Here is a 17,852-nt window from a genome sequence, read left to right on the forward strand (position 1 = left end):
AATATATTACAGAGATTTTTATGATTATATATTTACATAACATTATTACATTTATCTGTATAATTATTGTAACTGCATTGAACCGTTGCATTATCTTAATATTTTTAAGCATTTCATTAAAATAACACATAAAATAAAATAGGTATATCATTGGTACCAACCATTTTATTGTTAGCATACCAAATATATTTATCATATTCGAGTAAATTGACTTGGATTACATTAAATTAATTACATGATAATAACACATATTCAATATTATTCACAAATCAAAAAAAAGAAAAAAAAATGTTTAATATTAAATATAACAACAAACAATATTAATATTTCATATTTATATACTTTGTTTTTTTTTTTTTTAATAAATATTAAACTTGTAAATAACACGACGAAATGGTTATTTTTGAAAAAATCACGAAATAGAAAGAATTTAAATTTAAGTGAAATAGTTTATTGGCACATTTAATGTTTAAAGCTTAATTTATTACAACAAGGGCAAAATAAAATATAGTATAATAGTCACATTACAGCTTATTACACATCCATTATAGTTGCATGTGCGTGTTTATCCGACAGGAATAAGTCGAAATAAAAGGTAACTTCCATTAATACTCATATAATAGTTGTCCATACGCTTTTTAAATATCATCCTAGTCGAACAAAATTATCTGGTGTCCTGGAGTAACTGTAAAAACATAAACAATTTAAATGTATACTAATTCACATTATCGTAATCATAAGATATTATCGATAGGTAGTCATTGTTATAAGTGTTATAATTATGGTAACCACGTGGTCTACAAAATTATAACATGTTCTTATATAACGTCAAAGTAGGTATAATAATAAAATGTATATATTTTTTTTTTACTAATTAGAATATCTGAATATTTATACATAATATATTTATCGGAAATAGATTTTTCAACGAAATCGTTATACAGGGATAATTATAATACATTAGGTATACAAAAATTAAACGGTAGGTAAACCTATAATTTTTCTAGAAAATTAATAAAATACTTTTAAAAATAATTTATGTTACATTTAATTCCAATTTTATTTTAATGCGTTTTTTTTTATTAATAGTAACATTTTATTATCACTTTCTGCTGTTATAAATTTAATTGACTTTTTGTATAAAAACATAAGTTTATAGTAAATTCATATTGCATAATATGTCAATCTTCATTTACTTTAAATTTAAAATTTAAAATGTTGTGTTTTTTATTTTTTATTTTAGTAAAGGTGCTTTTTATGATTTTTTAATGTGAATTACCAAAGAAGGTTGTATGCATTTTTTCTATAGATATTTATAATTTTGCAACACTTGTTCAATCAGCTAAATTCGTTTTTTGATTTTTCGCATTTTCTCAACCTTTCTAACACAAAAATCATACATTCAAATTTTTTTCTTTTATTCAATATTAAATTTCTATATTTATGTCGATTTTCGAACTTAACGCTAAAATTTGTGTACCATTCGCTCCAGTAATTAAAAAAGTTTTTTTTATGTTTTCATACATTTCCTTAGCTTTATAATATGATTTAATTATTAAACAATCATATTTAAAATATTGAAAGTGTGCAATTTATATTTTTCATATTTAAATAAAAATTAATTTTAGAAGCAAAAATCCAAAAATGTTACTTTTATCAATAAGATAATCCATAAGAGTGATTTTATACTAATGTAGGATGACTAAATTATTTTTAAAACATTCAATTTTAACTTCATTTCATCTAATTATTTAAATTTTGAAACAGGTATCAGAATAATTTATTGCGTTGAAATTTAGTACACGTGATTCCTTATAAATTACTTTAAGATGCACAAATATTTCAAATTTAATTTAACATATAAATATGATAAAACAAATTAATAGATTTGTATTTACCATGAAGTTACATTTTCCCTGATATCGCAAGCACCAATAAGTTCATTGAATCCTAGTCCTGTTCCACAATTGTATAGCCTAGGTCTACCGCTAACGCAAAGATAAAATTTTTGACAATCCATGGAGTTAGGATGGAGCTTGTGACCTTCCAGCGGGTTATCTTCTGGTGGGCATCTGAATCCAAGGAATGCTGTAAATTATCGTAGAGATTTTAATAAATTGATTCTTACATATTTTTGGTTATATGTACATTATTATATTAAATATTATGTAGTTGTTGTGCAAACAAATATAATTTAAATTTTAAAGATATATATATTTATTTATATTCACGATGATTATATAGATTTGACTGTGCACGAAATAGTTTCATAACATATCGTGATTTTTGTTATGTAATTCCAATTTCAAATATGATATAAAATAAGATTTTTAATGGTTTTTTATAATTTTTTTATTCGTGTATAATTGCTACGTGATATGTATGTACTATAATTAGAAAAAGTCATTGCTACTGCATTGTCGGGGTTGAGTATTCGTTATCAACATTGTTGTAGTTAATAGTAAATACGGTTTATTAAACTTAAAAGTATTCAAAAATAAACCATATAGCTTAATAACTATGCAAATCAATCAATATTTGTCTCACTGCATATATTATATTGACGTATTACCATAAAACTGTTAATGTAGATTAATTATATTATAAATTAGTCCTATATTTGATATTTAAAAAACAGATCTAGATCATGGATCGTCAATTTGAATTTTTAATGTTTGTTCACTTCATGCTTGGTGTGTGCATTCAATTCAAATATTCAATACTTAATTAGATTTATGAAAACTAATAACACTTGTCGTGTGTGAATGCACGGGGAATAGGATTTATAAACGTGATTCTCATTGACACGCATTGCACATAAATAAATATTGCTAATATTTATATTGCACAATATAAATTAATTTGTACATTGCTCATTATAATATCAACATGTATAAATATATCATATTATGTGTGTAAGACGTAGATGTCTGCAGACTATTTACTATTCGTATAAGCTTAGCTTTTGACTTTAGTCTTTGTTTTTGACTTATTGTATTATTAATGTAGTAGCTAATTTAACGTTTTTATTTTACATTAATGTTTACCTTCTGCGTCACACGTGTCTACCTGATCCGGCCAGTCGCATCTAAACGTCAACTCATTGAATGCCAATCCTTCGGGACAATCAAATTTGTATCCTATGCCGTTTACGCAATTAAGAAATTGACCACATTTTGTCTCGTCACCCAGCCGAAAGTAACCGAATTGTCTTGGACAGTCGCTGGTAGATTGCGGGGGTTCTATAAATACATTAAGTAAAGATTTTAGTCTTAAGACATTAATTATCACTGAATTTCACTATATAAAATTATGTATAACCTCGCCGCTTATTTATATCAAATTTGATACTTTGAAATAGCCAATTTACTTAGAATCATGATTCATTATTCTTATACTGTAAATGGAAATTATAAACAAGTTATTAATTTAAATAAAACTTACGCAATTGGGTTCTTCCTTCACAATCTACTTCTGGTGGATATTGGCACGGGTAAGAGAATATTGATGACTTAGAGTTAAAGAACAGTCCATCAGGACATAATTTTTCTGCGGGTACGCCATTCTCGCATTGTAAATATCTAATATAACACACATTTTTTACAACAAAAATCTTAAAAAATAATATTGTAAAAGTTATTACAGCTAGTAAAAATTAAGACGTCAAAATAAAATAAACAAAGTTATGAAAAAATAATAACAATGATAATAAAAAACAATTACATTTTGTAAAATTAAATTATAATTTCAGTAAACTTTTAAATTGTGATATTATATACAATAAATTAAATAATTTTAAACTTCGATATACACACACACACACACACACACACATATATATATATATATATATATATATTATACATTTCTACATAATATAATATTTACTTTAATGAGATTTTTTACTATTTATTTCGTATACCTAATTTATTCATGTCTAAATTTACTATTATTATCATTTGCATCCATTTACCTATATTCAAATATATACAGAATGATTATTTTAAAGGTAATCACTAATTTTCTCGAGAGGTTTTCATTTTTTTGGAAATATATTTTTAGATAATTTAAATTCGTTATAAAACTATATTTTTACTATTTTTTATTGCTATAATTTTCATAGTTTTTTTCATTTTATCGAATTTAAGAATATTTTTTTTGTTGATATTTTCAATATCTATTTATCTGTCAACGCATGTATATATAATAAAAAGAATATATCTATGTTTGAGTTGGAATTATAGACTTGGACACTATTGAACCAATTATCATTAGATTTTAATGCCTTGGCACTTGTGAAATGTTTATAGTTTTTATTATCAATCCATGAAAATGGCTCACGAAAATCGAAATTGTTTTGTTCATTTATATGATTATTGATGTCCATTGGTTGTAGAAAAAAAGTTGCTTTAATAGAATTTATATATATATATAAAATAATGTATGTAAAAAGAGAAATTAATTAGTGAAAAAAATATAGATGAATGAAATAGAGTAGTACAGAAAAACATTAATCTACTTAATCCTTAAGTTATAACTAACTAATTAATTACTATAGTTTGAAATTCTTAGAAAAATATTTTGCTAAATAAAATGAAATAAATAATGTATGATATAGTTACAATTATAACAGTGAAAATAGAAAAATATACAACAAATAAAAAAAAAATAAATTAATATTCTTTTGTAATTATTTCAAATTATTAGGTACTTATTTAAAAAAACCTATTAGGTTCTTAAATACAATAAATCACAAACCAAATAAAAATTAGTACCTATATGATGAGAAATCAACACTGTACCATCAATTATTTTATTATAACGATATATGGAACATATGGAGTATAAATCCTAAAAAAAAAAGAAAAGAAAACAATTCATTAAAATTGATTTTGAGTTTTAATGTTTATGCTTTATTGCGTTATCTGTTTTATTGTTTTATATATATATTTATATATAGATCGAGCTATATTCTGAATTATCGTTGAACTATATTATATGATCAAATAATAATAAACTTAAATTAATGATCATACATGGTTACGCTGCATCGCGCGAGTTGGCGTTATCTATGAACAGTAGTACGCACACGTACCTATGTTATCTATTATACATTTTTTTCCCAATACGATAATGTTATTGGTTACTCATAAGTTATAATGACATACGTCAAAACTCACTTGTCGCACTGGTTGCCCAACGGGTATCGTCCGTTTCTTTCTGGACAAACGCTATTACCTGTACACGTCAAAAATTAGACAAAAATTTGTCCGACTATTAATTTCATGCAGTGTGTCGCCTACATACTTGTGGCCGCGTCGCGATCGTATCTGTCGTTGTCTAAATACTGTCGCTGCCTCCTGACTGTCCTTCGCGTTACACCACCTGAAAATGATAATATAATTAATTATCCAATCTGACGATAATATCTATCCGTAATATTTTAATAAACGATAAATATGCAGTATAGATTATTGATGGATTGATCAGAAACATTTTCATATTCTTTTCAAATTCTCTGTCTGTGATTTTTTTGTTCATGTGTTTGTGACAACTCCCCTCACAAACATGCTAGATCTATAACTACATTCCCTCATCTTATTTAAATCCCCCCTCCATAACACCTGACTGATTGCATTTGTCTTAAGTTTACTATATAATAATGTTCTCAAATTAAGCACGTAATGTTTATGACATCGGTGAACGCGCGTATTAAATACTTAATTAATTATATACATTGTATTTTTAATTTAGGTACAACACAAAAATAATAAGTTTCATTTATTCAAAAAAAAATTGTGAGTAAATTAAATATAAATTTAATAGGCAAAAAATGCTATCAAACAATTTAATCATTTTAATAACTGTGCAATAAAAGTTGTGTTGTACTGTGTGACGTCTTAAAGTCATAAAATTTGATGAAAAGTAAAAACACTGATTTCATTCAGGTCTAAAATTTACCGCGATTAATATTTATAGAATACGATAAAATAGTTACTTATAGAAAAATACTATTAGTCTAATTAATATGTAAAAAATAAATTGCATTAAATGCGACTTATTTTTCTAAATATTTTCCGCATTAACTTTTGAAGCATTCATAATATATTTTAAGCAATTTTAAAGATAGTTAAATAAAATATAAAATTGCATATTGATTGTAACGTTGTGTTAATACTAATTAAAAAGTTATAAATTATATTTCATAATTTTGTTCTGTTTCATACACGATTTAAATTAGTTATTCTATGTGATCTTACTATTTTAATACCAAGAAAACACTTACAAAAATCACTGTATTTCTAAGTAACTTAGAATACTTGCAATAATAATAATAATAATAATAATAATAATAAAAAAAAAAGTAGTTACTAAAAATACATTTCTTATATATAAAACGATAGGATAGTCAATTTAATGTTTTGTATCTTAAATTAAAAAAAAAAAAACTAATATTAAAACGTTACCATGTCCATTTCACATAGTCCAAAGACACAAGACAGAAATCATATAGATTACAAACGGTAAAACTAGGTCTGCATCGTACCGACGAAATAGTAACACCTATAAGTACTATAACGTCTGTCCAAATACTTGAGCAGGCGGGGAAAATTTTGTATCCGGTAATATACGTTATTCAACATACTTGTAGTCGGAGTATTGTAATAATATTATTATTACAATATCAGTTTAAACTTTAAATACATGTCGTTATTATTAATTATTACACAACGGGTGATCTATGGTTCTTCTCTCGTGAATGCGGCAATACGCGTCGCCCGAAGACCATGTGCCGACCACCCGGAGACTTGGGCGTTTTGAATTATGAATTATGATCGTTGTACGTTGTTTATAGACTGTTTAGAAGTATTATTATAGGCGTAAAGTACGCGCGCATCATTTTATAACATACGAACACATTATTTGCGGACTACAGTCTACAGTTGTGTTTGTATACTACAATAAAATTCGATATTGGTATTGGGTATAATATTAAATTTATTATAATATTCAAAACGGCACGTTGTAATGTCAAAGTTTTTATAGCTCTTGACGATAACCTTTAACGTTGAATTAATAATTACTGTGTCACTTCTTTCGTCGTGATGACATTTGAAACTAAAACGTTAAATTATTATTTACTTATTTTAATATTATTATGTTTGGTTTTTAAAAAGTATACTATTTGAACTTTTGACCTTGGCTTTATGATAGACTTATACAGTGCAAATATAAAAATTTTGTATTTTTTCTTTAAATGATATTTTTTTACATATTTTTGTGGTCTTGGTGTTAGTATGAGAAATCTTAAGAACGCCTGAACGCGTATAATTTTAATATTATTATTTTTTAAGAGTTTTAATAATTATTATCGTTGTATATTTATATATAATTAAGTTTTAGTAGTGCCTACGTGTTTTGTAAAGTTTTGATTAATTATACAGTATTTTACTGATTAATTAGGTAGTATTATCTCGGATGTGTCAGAAACGCGTACAATAAACGTGCTGTACGATTTATTCATAACTACAAAATAGCTTACATGGTGTAAACTAAAAGATGTAATGTAAAATTTTTACTTAAAACAATATACCATACGTAAAAATGAAACGTTGTTTTATGCTTATTTGCACACGATCAAAAAGGTTAAACGGTTTATTTGAAGTGGCAGGCAATTGACAGGTTACATGTATGAACATGTATTATATTGTATGTACATAATGTTTTCCAACAGAACTATTGACAGTAAACTGTAATTCGAATTTAATGACTATCAACATTTTGCAGTAATATCATGTGTTCGTTACAAGTGCGAGATATCATACAATCTGTAATCTATCGTAATATATTATCAATGTCAATTGCAGGCCAATTGTGAGTAATGAGTAGCCTATAATATTATGATTAATATTGTGTACTATGTGATGTTGATTCGTTGAGTCGAGTTTTCTAAGAATATTAGTGTAGTATTTTCGATTCATTACAGTGATGAACCGCAAAGTGGATTAAAAGAAATCGCGGTGGATATTAAATTTATTAGTTTCATACAAAATATATAATATATTCCTTTTAAATAAATAAAAACGCATATTTTTATTTAAAATATGGCTAAATAGGTGAATTTAATTTTTATAAAATTACCAATTGTATAGCCCCAATGACATCTTAGAAAAAAACGAATAAAAATAAAATAAGACACCATATCGGTATATGTATTTCGGTTTTAATGTATATCAGTTTACGGGCAAATCGACATTGTTGCACCTTGCTCTGTGAACTAATTCGACTGTGATGGAAATCTGCCTGTGAGGATATCATATAATATACCGCTTGGTATATTTTAAAATGTGGTTCAAATTACTTTTTTGATATTTCTGAGAACAATCTTTAAAATTTCCATGAAAATCTGACGAGCAGTTTTTTAAGTATATAAACTATACAGTATACAGACATTGCCTTTTGTTGTACATTTAATAACAGACAATAAATTTCATTTTATTTTATTCAAAATATTCCATTTTGGTCGAATAGTCTATATTTTATTTTTGTTTTTTGTAAGCCAAAACGAAATTTAAATGTGAGTCATTTCATGGTAACCTATAGGGGTTGAAAAATTAAGTAAATAACATTCCCCGAGTCTTAGAATATATGTGCCAAATTTAGAGTCAATTGTTTCAATAATCAATAGGTCCCATAATTATTTTCATATTATAATAATTTAAAATTTCAATTTTTCCATAAACGATGCATTCATCATGGAAAATACTACGGCAGTAGTAGTGACTTATCCCTTTAATTCTTGAGATATCTGTGTTATACATATAAAGTCGTTTGTCTGGTGTATAAATACACAGCTCACAACTATTAACAACTATGTATTAGAAATTAGAATATATTTTAATAATTTATTAAATTATACCCACGGATCAAAGCGCAAAACCAGTGTTTTGGGACTCGAAATAACAAAATTCGATGACGATGTTTGACTAGTTGTTAATTAATCATTTTAGGAAATTTAGAACGGCTTTCGTCTCTAGGGTATTATCCGACTGACCTGCAGGTGATGAGTAATACACACAACAACAGCGGCGTGGGATGTAAATAATATAGATGCTCCTCGGTGTAATGAATACTATTATTATTTATTATCTATCTCAAATTGGACCAAGCTAACAATAGACACATTTGCGCTGGCGGAAACGGGTCGTAGATTGCGCCCGCTACATGAAGATTCACGAAAGGTGCGCGGTGGAACGTTGCACAACGGCGTCCAGACGATTCCGTGTCGTGTTTCAATTTGGGGAGGGAGTGGTGAGGGAACCTAGCTACAGTGATGACTAAAAGGGGAGACTGTTGATGCTACGTCGAGGCACACGAGTGTCGGAGGTTAAAGTCGGGTCGGGATTTCAGCCCGAGGTAATCACGCTGCAACTGCGGCGGCTCCGGCGAGGATGAGCTCGCGGTTTTTTCATATTTAATAATACAGTCACTTATATAACGACCGGGCCGCATGTACATATAGCAATCATGTGCAAACAATACGTGTGCGTGTGCTTTATGCGATTTAAAAAGGGCGTCTGTGTGCGGCCGATTATCGTCGTTAGGTTAGGTTAGTCATCATTGTCGGAGTAGAAGAAAGCGTTGGGATTCGAATAATTGTTTTCGCTGTGCAGTTTGCGTGGACGATTCGATCGCGGATTTTACTAGGTGCGAAATGACGTTTTTTTGTCATTACAGTGGTTTTCTTTCTTTAAAGACTTCATACCTATATACCGGATATAATTAATTTATATTTTTGGAGTAATTCACGATGAGGAATTTGGGAAATTTTTGAAGGATATCGAGATCCCATGTTTGTATAATATTTAACAGGTCAGCAAAAAAAAAAAAAAAAAAAATGAATTAATAGAAAACCTCATTTAATTAATCGTAAAAAATAATTATTTAAAGAATAAAATATACTTATCTTGTCTGTGGGTTGGATAAGATTTGTCACAGGCCGTTATCTAATGACTTCTATATAGAAATAGCTAAACATAGACAGAGTGGTACACAAGGCATGCTCACCTCTAGTTTATCATTTAATGAATTTATTAAAATTTTGGTTTTTGAAATTTTTAAATATACTAAAAAAATTATGTTAACAAATTTTTAAGATTTTTTTGTAGCATTTAAGGAAAGTGTTGTGGTGATCTATATTTCTATTTTTAATCCCCTTTTTACTGTAAATTATTTTTACTTTTAATATTTAATGGATCATTATTTTAAAAATTTTTATGTACCTAATTTAAAATTCAAACGAATAGTTTTTCAGTTTTTAAAACGATTATATTTAGGGTTATATTACTATTGAAAATGATTTTATGAAAATTTAAAATAGATTTAAAGCCTATAGGATCTAGTATTTATTATATATAGATAATGTGTGTATATTATAATTAATATTGATATATAAACATAAATTACTAATATTTTCAAATATCCAAGCCTCATAACTTTTAAATTTTACTATCCTTATGGTACAAAAAATTAAATAGCTCAAATATTACTTGTTTCAATTTTGATTTTTTTTCGTCAAAATTTTCAGAAAAATTATCTACTAAATAATTTAAAAAACATAAGCTTTTATCTCTATAAAGTCACTCTTAAAGTAATAGAAAAAAAATTCAAAAATTTCAATATATGAGCTTTAATCATGCCTGAAAATTTCAATTATTAGATTTTAATAATTGTGTTATTGAAAAATCAAAAAGGGATAAAGATAATTGATGAATCCCCGGTATACTACTGTCTACTGTTTTTTGATTTTAATTCACACACTCGTACCACCTGCTAATCATAATAGAGCCGTTAATAATTATTTTATAACTATGAATTTAATTGTTTTTTTTTTAAATAGTATTTATATTATTTCTACGGCTTTTAATTCTTTCGATCCCAAAAATTACTGTGAATATCGTCATCAAACCAATATTAGTTCTACATAATTATAAAGTTAAAAAAAAATCTTTCACGAAGAGGAAAAGAATATTATACTTATATAATACCAAATAAGTATATCGGATAAAGTGTTTTATTTTTTATCTTGATAAAGTCAAACAATTGTTGTCCTGATATAGCAACTCACATTACACACATATTATACAATACCTATTAAGTTAAAATATATCGTCGAAAACCGTGAGCAAAAACTACGTTTATTGAATGTAAATGGCCGAAAATACAGATACGTCGAATCGTCAATGGTAATAACGCTTAATAATACATATACTGATACTCATTGAACATGTCTGAATGAAAAATGTATATTTTTCTAACGAGAGATTCTACTGGAATGGGTTTAATATCATGATCGCCGCTCAATCCGACTAATGATAATATAATGCTATATAATTAAGTTTATTATGAATACGGAAGGAGATCATGCCGCGCACGGCGGTTCATAAATATCAAGACGGAATAATATAGTGCAATAATTAACGCTAAAAATTTTGTTATTGTTAAATATGTTATGGGGAAATTTAATAATAATGTATTCATACATAATAAGCGTTCACAATAATTTAATTCTAATGTTCGAAGATAGCAGTCAGAATAAAATCAAACGTTTTAACTCCGTGTAACGTGTTGCGTGATACAGACGAGTGAAAAATTATGCCATATTTGAAAAATTATAACTGATTTTAAAAGTTAAAGGTTAAGGTTTTGTTTTATAATGTTGTGATCTGAATGTCTTGTATTCGTGGTTTTGGGCAAACGGCCAGTGATGCCTTTTAATGATTATCTCGAAGGACCTCGTCCTTGGGTGATATCGATTATCTGATAAAATATTGTCCTTGCGAGTTTAAAGAATCACGTTTGACTAGTAAATTCATAATACATTAAATTCCACGCCTAGAAGCTTTGAAAAGCTCGAACGATAAAATAAAGATAAAATAAAATTTCATTATTCATTCAATTTCTCTAAAAAATCTTTGAATCAATTTTTTAACCTTGAATCAGATTGATCATATTGTTCTCATATTTTTTAACTCCATGTAAAGACTTATGATTTAGCTATTGATTTAATGTTTATTTTCATGACAAAAAAACTTTTATTCTACCTACTATTCTTATTATTCGTCAGTAACAATGTAAATCATTTGATAAATTGACATATATTGAAACAGTTATACCTATAAACGTAATTTTTCTATGTTGCTTAATAATTTCAATACCTATTGAAAGTGCAATATCTATGAGATTTTCAATATTTATGTAGATACTAAAAAACAACATTCAATTTTCAATAAATTTAAAAAGTGCGATTTATTATTGACATTATTACTATTATTGATTACTTTATTCTCAAAATTGACTTTTGAAATAAGTTCTTAAAGATTGAGTGATTAAATAAATAATACATTTTTTTAAATTTTTTTTTATTTTGAATTAGTATTGTTATTATTTACTTTTACTCTGCATTGATTTTAAACAGATATTTTGAAAGTAGTTAAAATAGTAGCTAAAGAATAATTAAATCATTTATATATTATTTATTATATTCATTTTAAGATTTTATTTTGAAATCAATAGAATTTTCTCGAAAAATACAGTTTTTACGAATGATTTATTTCAAACTATGTATGCAATTTATTTTCTTATTGTTCAGAAAAAGAAATTGTTTACTCAAACAATATCATCTTATATTTTAATATAGCGTATTTAATCATACTGAATTCTCATGAATGCAAATGTTGGCCATCATACAGTCTACAAGAAAGCAAATTACGACAAGCTATAATGGATTATAATATTTTATATTGTCTACGACTCCCACGAAACAACCGGAGTGCACCACCTAATAGCGATTTATAATGTTTCAGAAGTCCAATTTCAATCTTAATGTCCTATTATACGCTTCCTACGCAATATTAAGAAATTACGTATAATTATATTTTATAGTTATTGCTAGAGAATACTCGTATGCGCATCTTTTTGAAATGTTATAATAACGATGAACATCAACTAAACGCGGCAAATACGATGCAATTATTATTACTTAACGTTTATCAACCGTGTTCTATGTATTGTGTCGTTATCAAAATGTTGCATTGTGCTTACAAAATTACGTATTAACCTGCACTCGACCTATAATAATGCAATAGAACGGACTTTTTTTTTTTTGATGAAAAGGTCGTCAATAATATGGGTCGTCCGTGGAAATTATATTATTATGCGGTAATATTGAAACAAAAAATAAATACAACGTACAATGCCGCATGGGTGCACGCAAACCGATCGCGAATTGATAGATGAACAGATGATGTATAATGTGAAAGTTTTAATAATCGAAAAACTCGCGCATTCGAGAACACATATATAATATATTATAATATTATACAGTAATTTAATACACGTTTGCGTGTGAACATCGTCGCAAAAATCGTTTAATCGGATTGATAAATACTTTGAGAGTGTTGTACCATGCAAACAGAAAAAAATAAGTAGTTTTAAGAGGACGGTGCCGCGCCGCGTTGTTATGCACAACAATACCGCGCGCATGATTTGTGTTGTGCTCGTCCGTTCGTCAACCGAATATCCGAATACGTAATCCGGCAAAATTACAGTTCTGTTGCAGTCGAAACGAAATTAATATGAAATATTACAGAACACGCGATACGACCTATTGCGAAACGCATACGCATCTGTTGTAGACAATAAAATATTATGAGCCGTCATTGCGTTATTGTTGTTATTTTTAAATGTATTTTAAAATGTTATAGGTATGAAAATGTGAGCGATTACCACTCGGAGGGATTGACGCCGTGCAGTCGTTTCGTCAAACTGGCAACGCGCGTCGCTGTATCCGCCACTTATTAAAAGTTAAAAATCATCAAAAGTAACGTCAAAATCGATTTTTTTTCTAATGATATTAAAATTTTATATTGAAATTGAAAAAAGTTTGAATCGATAATTCATACCAATCGTTTATTAATTGTTATATGTACATTAATTTGAACATTAAAAGAAAATAATTAAAATTTAAGACTCAATAATAGCAAATATAGATTACAATAAGGTTCACCGGTAGGTAATCAACTAATAAGTAATGATTAGTATTTGGTTTTCTTTAACCTGTTTTATAGTCACGCGCAAACGACTACAAGTTTTTCGTAGGTGTGTAGAAATCAAAATTAAAACCTAAAAAATTTAAGCGATTGGTATTGTATATAAATCGAAAAAAAAGAAATTTTTGTTGAGATTTTGATCATGAGTCATTTAACAGTTAAATCAGTATTGCATGACAACATACAAATTGTAAAATCAATAAATTATTTTAAATTTAAATCAAAAATCACGGTTTTTGTCTAAAAATAAAATCGAAATTATATTCGAAAATTTTTATTTCGACTTAAAGCTCGGTTTTCTATACAGAGTAATTTCGTCGGCGAAGAAAATGGAATGCAATCGATCAGTCGCCCCGTCGCGTGCAGTGCAACGGCAGTAGTCAAATCGGTCCGTCGTAACTCGTAGGTAAAACAATATAACGATATCGTAGTGTTTACTATACGCCCTTACTGGCCGTGTCGTGAGATGAAACATAATAATTAATAACAATATTACTATCATAAAAATATATTCAATAATAATGTGATACGTCAATACGTGCACTGACCTGCATAAATGACCGACGTGGTTGCGATCACCGCGACGACGACGAGTACGCGAAACATAACACCGACGTAATGATTTATAATAATATAACGTGCGTAACGACGTATTCGGACGGATCGGTTCGAGCGACAAAAACGCACTGCAACGATCGCGCGTGCTCGTCGCCGCCGCGACGGTCTGGGCCGGTGTTGCCGCTGCAGCGGTGGGACGAGGAAGGATCGCGTACGATATAATACGCACACGACTGTAATATAATATAAATATATATATATATATATTATATTTTAATGCCCGCCATACCATTATCAAAAGTTGCATAACGTGTGCAAGATGATCTGAACAACATTCTTCCATCTCGCCCGAGCATGTATGCGTGCACACCGATACAACGCTGTATTAAAAATATCTATAATGTATACAGAGTGATTTTCCAAGCACACGCTCACCTACCCCCTCGCGTTTTCTTTGTTAACGCGTTATACTTAAATTGGATTTTTTTTCAAAATTTATGTTCTAACTTATTTACTTATTTATTTATTTATTTTTTTTTTTTTTTGAGGACCAAAAGACTTTATCACTTCCTAAGACGATTCTGAAAATTATAATTATAATTACTATATCTAATAAAATAGTAATAGATTACCATTAATAATTACTCTGAATATCAAGATATGATTATAGGTCTCATTATCTTAATACACAAAGTTAAAGATCTCAAAAACATCTTGTCCAAATTCTAATTTAGGTAGGTATACCATTAATTTTAAAAGAGTCATCTGCTACACAGTTTATAGGAAAAAATCGGTACCGTTTCAGGATATTTCTTAAAAGGTAAAAAAATAAATGTTTATTTGTAAAAATATAGTCATGGACTGTATACAGACTGGATTTTCTCAAAACAAGATTAAGTAGTGGCGAACGGGATTTGGAAGAGCTTATTTGATCCGTCAGTTAATGTAGTTTAACAAATAGTATTTGTATTTAGTTATCATCGTGGTGCGGTGGAGATTTGTTTTCATCCTTATCCCGTCACTCATTACCCTGCACTGAAGAATTCAAAAAACCATTATTAAAGGATACGATCGATGAATCACTCTGTATATTATTTTATTAAATAAGTAGTTTTGCTGGTATATAACATAATAATATCGTATGTAGTAATCTTTAGGTATTTCAGATAATATTATGCATTCATATTACCTATTCTATATTTATGGCGAGTAGTCGTGGTGAGGATCGTGAAATTGCAACAGTAGCATCGCTTGTAGTAATATAATTATTATCATTAACGATTAAATGCAGTATAAACGTTACAAAAAAAATTTAAAAACCCATAGTTGATTAAAATTAAATATAATTATGTATGTTCGTATAGCTTAGTATTTATCGTATATAAAATACTTTTTTATGGCGTTTTTACGTAAAGTATTTATTTTTTTTATTAGCCTAATAATTATGTTGAAATTAACTCTAGACAGTTTGTCATTTATTACAATGATAATTTTAGGCCATAAATATAAAATCCTCAATTCTACAATAAGGTCTTATTTTCGATGTTGTCTTTTGTAGACTAGATTGTTTATCTACAACTATTATTTTTATAATTTGAATACGAAAAAATAGTGCAACTATATGAAAAAAAAAAAAAATCACTTAAAAAGAAAAAAATAACAAAGTAAAAGTTTCATTTTTCTTTGATGTATGAAACCAATTTTGTGCTTGAAAAACAATATAATAATTATGTCTTATGCATTCAGAGAAAAATGCAATTTTAGTTTAAATTCATGTCTTATAGTTATTGTACCTAAATGGCTATAAAGTCATGTAAGTCTCTTTCGATGACGGGTTTTTTTTTTTTGTCGGTTTATCTTAGAGTTATTATATGATAACCTCCTCTCTTACTGGCTTCGGGGCGACTACGACACCCGTCGTCGTCATAGTCGTCGCCATCAAGGCAAGGTCGACGACAATATGTTGGCAGACGCGCCGCCGCCGCGACAGAGTTTTAATACGTAATATTACTAATATTCATATCTATATTGAGTACAGGTATAAGTAAGTATTTAATATACAAGATAATTTTTTACTGTGGTAAATACAATATAGGTATAATTTAGGTACCTGTGAGTCGCGTATATGTTTTATTTTTCTTATAGTCGAATAAGACTCATAATTTAAAATGAATGCTATAGGTACATATTTTTTCTTCGTTATGTGTGTTATCGGATGGGCATATTATACATATTTTTAGCTGTTACTGCCGCACATTGAAAGATTCGACACGAGGTCGCCAAGCACTACTCATCATTGACTGATCTTTTCTCCTGGCACTAGTGTATGGTGTGTGCGTTTAATTTAATCGAAAACACACGGTCACGTCGTGTGTAAGCGATGTATATCCGTTTTCCTCGCGTTCCTGTAATGTTGATTGATAAACGTATTGATGTTGTATACAATTACTTGAATTCATTTTTCAGTTTTCTCGTAGTAATCACTATCGTTAATAGGTAGATCGTTTTTCATCATTCTTATTACACAATATTAATATATATATATATAAGTACAGAACTATTCTAATAAAATGTTCGAATTTCTCATCGATACATGTTGATCACCCATACTAACACTTTAAATAAATAATGAATTCAAAAACAAATAAATACATACAAATCCGTTATGTGTGTATTCGATAATTATTTAATGGATTTTTAACCAACAGTAATTTTATCATTTTATAGCTGTTTTCCTCGATATTGTATTTTGGCTACAGTAATATTTAAATTATCTGTGTATATTTATTAGCTGCACAAATATTGTACCTATTATACATTTATAAATATATATATACGAAAGACATAATATTTATTTTGTTTGACGTTTTAACATGATATAACCTATGCAATTTCCCGTACTTAGTAAATAATTAGATCATACTAGGTATATCTGGATTTATATATAAATACAAATAATTTAAAAATAATTTTTTTTTTAGATATTCTAACATTATATGTAATATAGTATTTTATAGTATTCTAAATAGTCAAGTACGTTAAATCCTACCATACAATGGAAATTAGAAACGTATATTATGATACTATTCCTATTATTAGGCTTTTAGGTATACATAATATTAACAGGTACATATTTAAATAAATGATTTATGTACTAAGAATATCAATAGGTCCATTATAATC

General features: G+C 27.7%; 1 protein-coding gene across 1 annotated transcript; it reads right to left on the bottom strand.

The window, feature by feature from the left end:
* Positions 1-444: 444 nt before the first annotated feature.
* LOC112591171 (protein obstructor-E-like) lies at positions 445-14,808 on the bottom strand. The gene is made up of 7 exons (XM_025334890.1): positions 14,660-14,808; positions 5,308-5,385; positions 5,181-5,238; positions 3,445-3,581; positions 3,048-3,242; positions 1,899-2,088; positions 445-685 (listed from the first exon to the last, which is right to left on the bottom strand). Exons 1-7 carry the CDS (start codon positions 14,715-14,717, stop codon positions 646-648), a joined length of 756 nt encoding a protein of 251 aa, XP_025190675.1. The 5' UTR covers positions 14,718-14,808; the 3' UTR covers positions 445-645.
* Between the last annotated feature and the right edge of the window lie 3,044 nt (positions 14,809-17,852).

This window comes from Melanaphis sacchari, unplaced genomic scaffold, assembly GCF_002803265.2.
Source record: "Melanaphis sacchari strain LSU unplaced genomic scaffold, SCAv2.0 Contig12_pilon_pilon, whole genome shotgun sequence".
In the NCBI taxonomy this organism is placed as follows: Eukaryota; Metazoa; Arthropoda; class Insecta; order Hemiptera; family Aphididae; genus Melanaphis; species Melanaphis sacchari.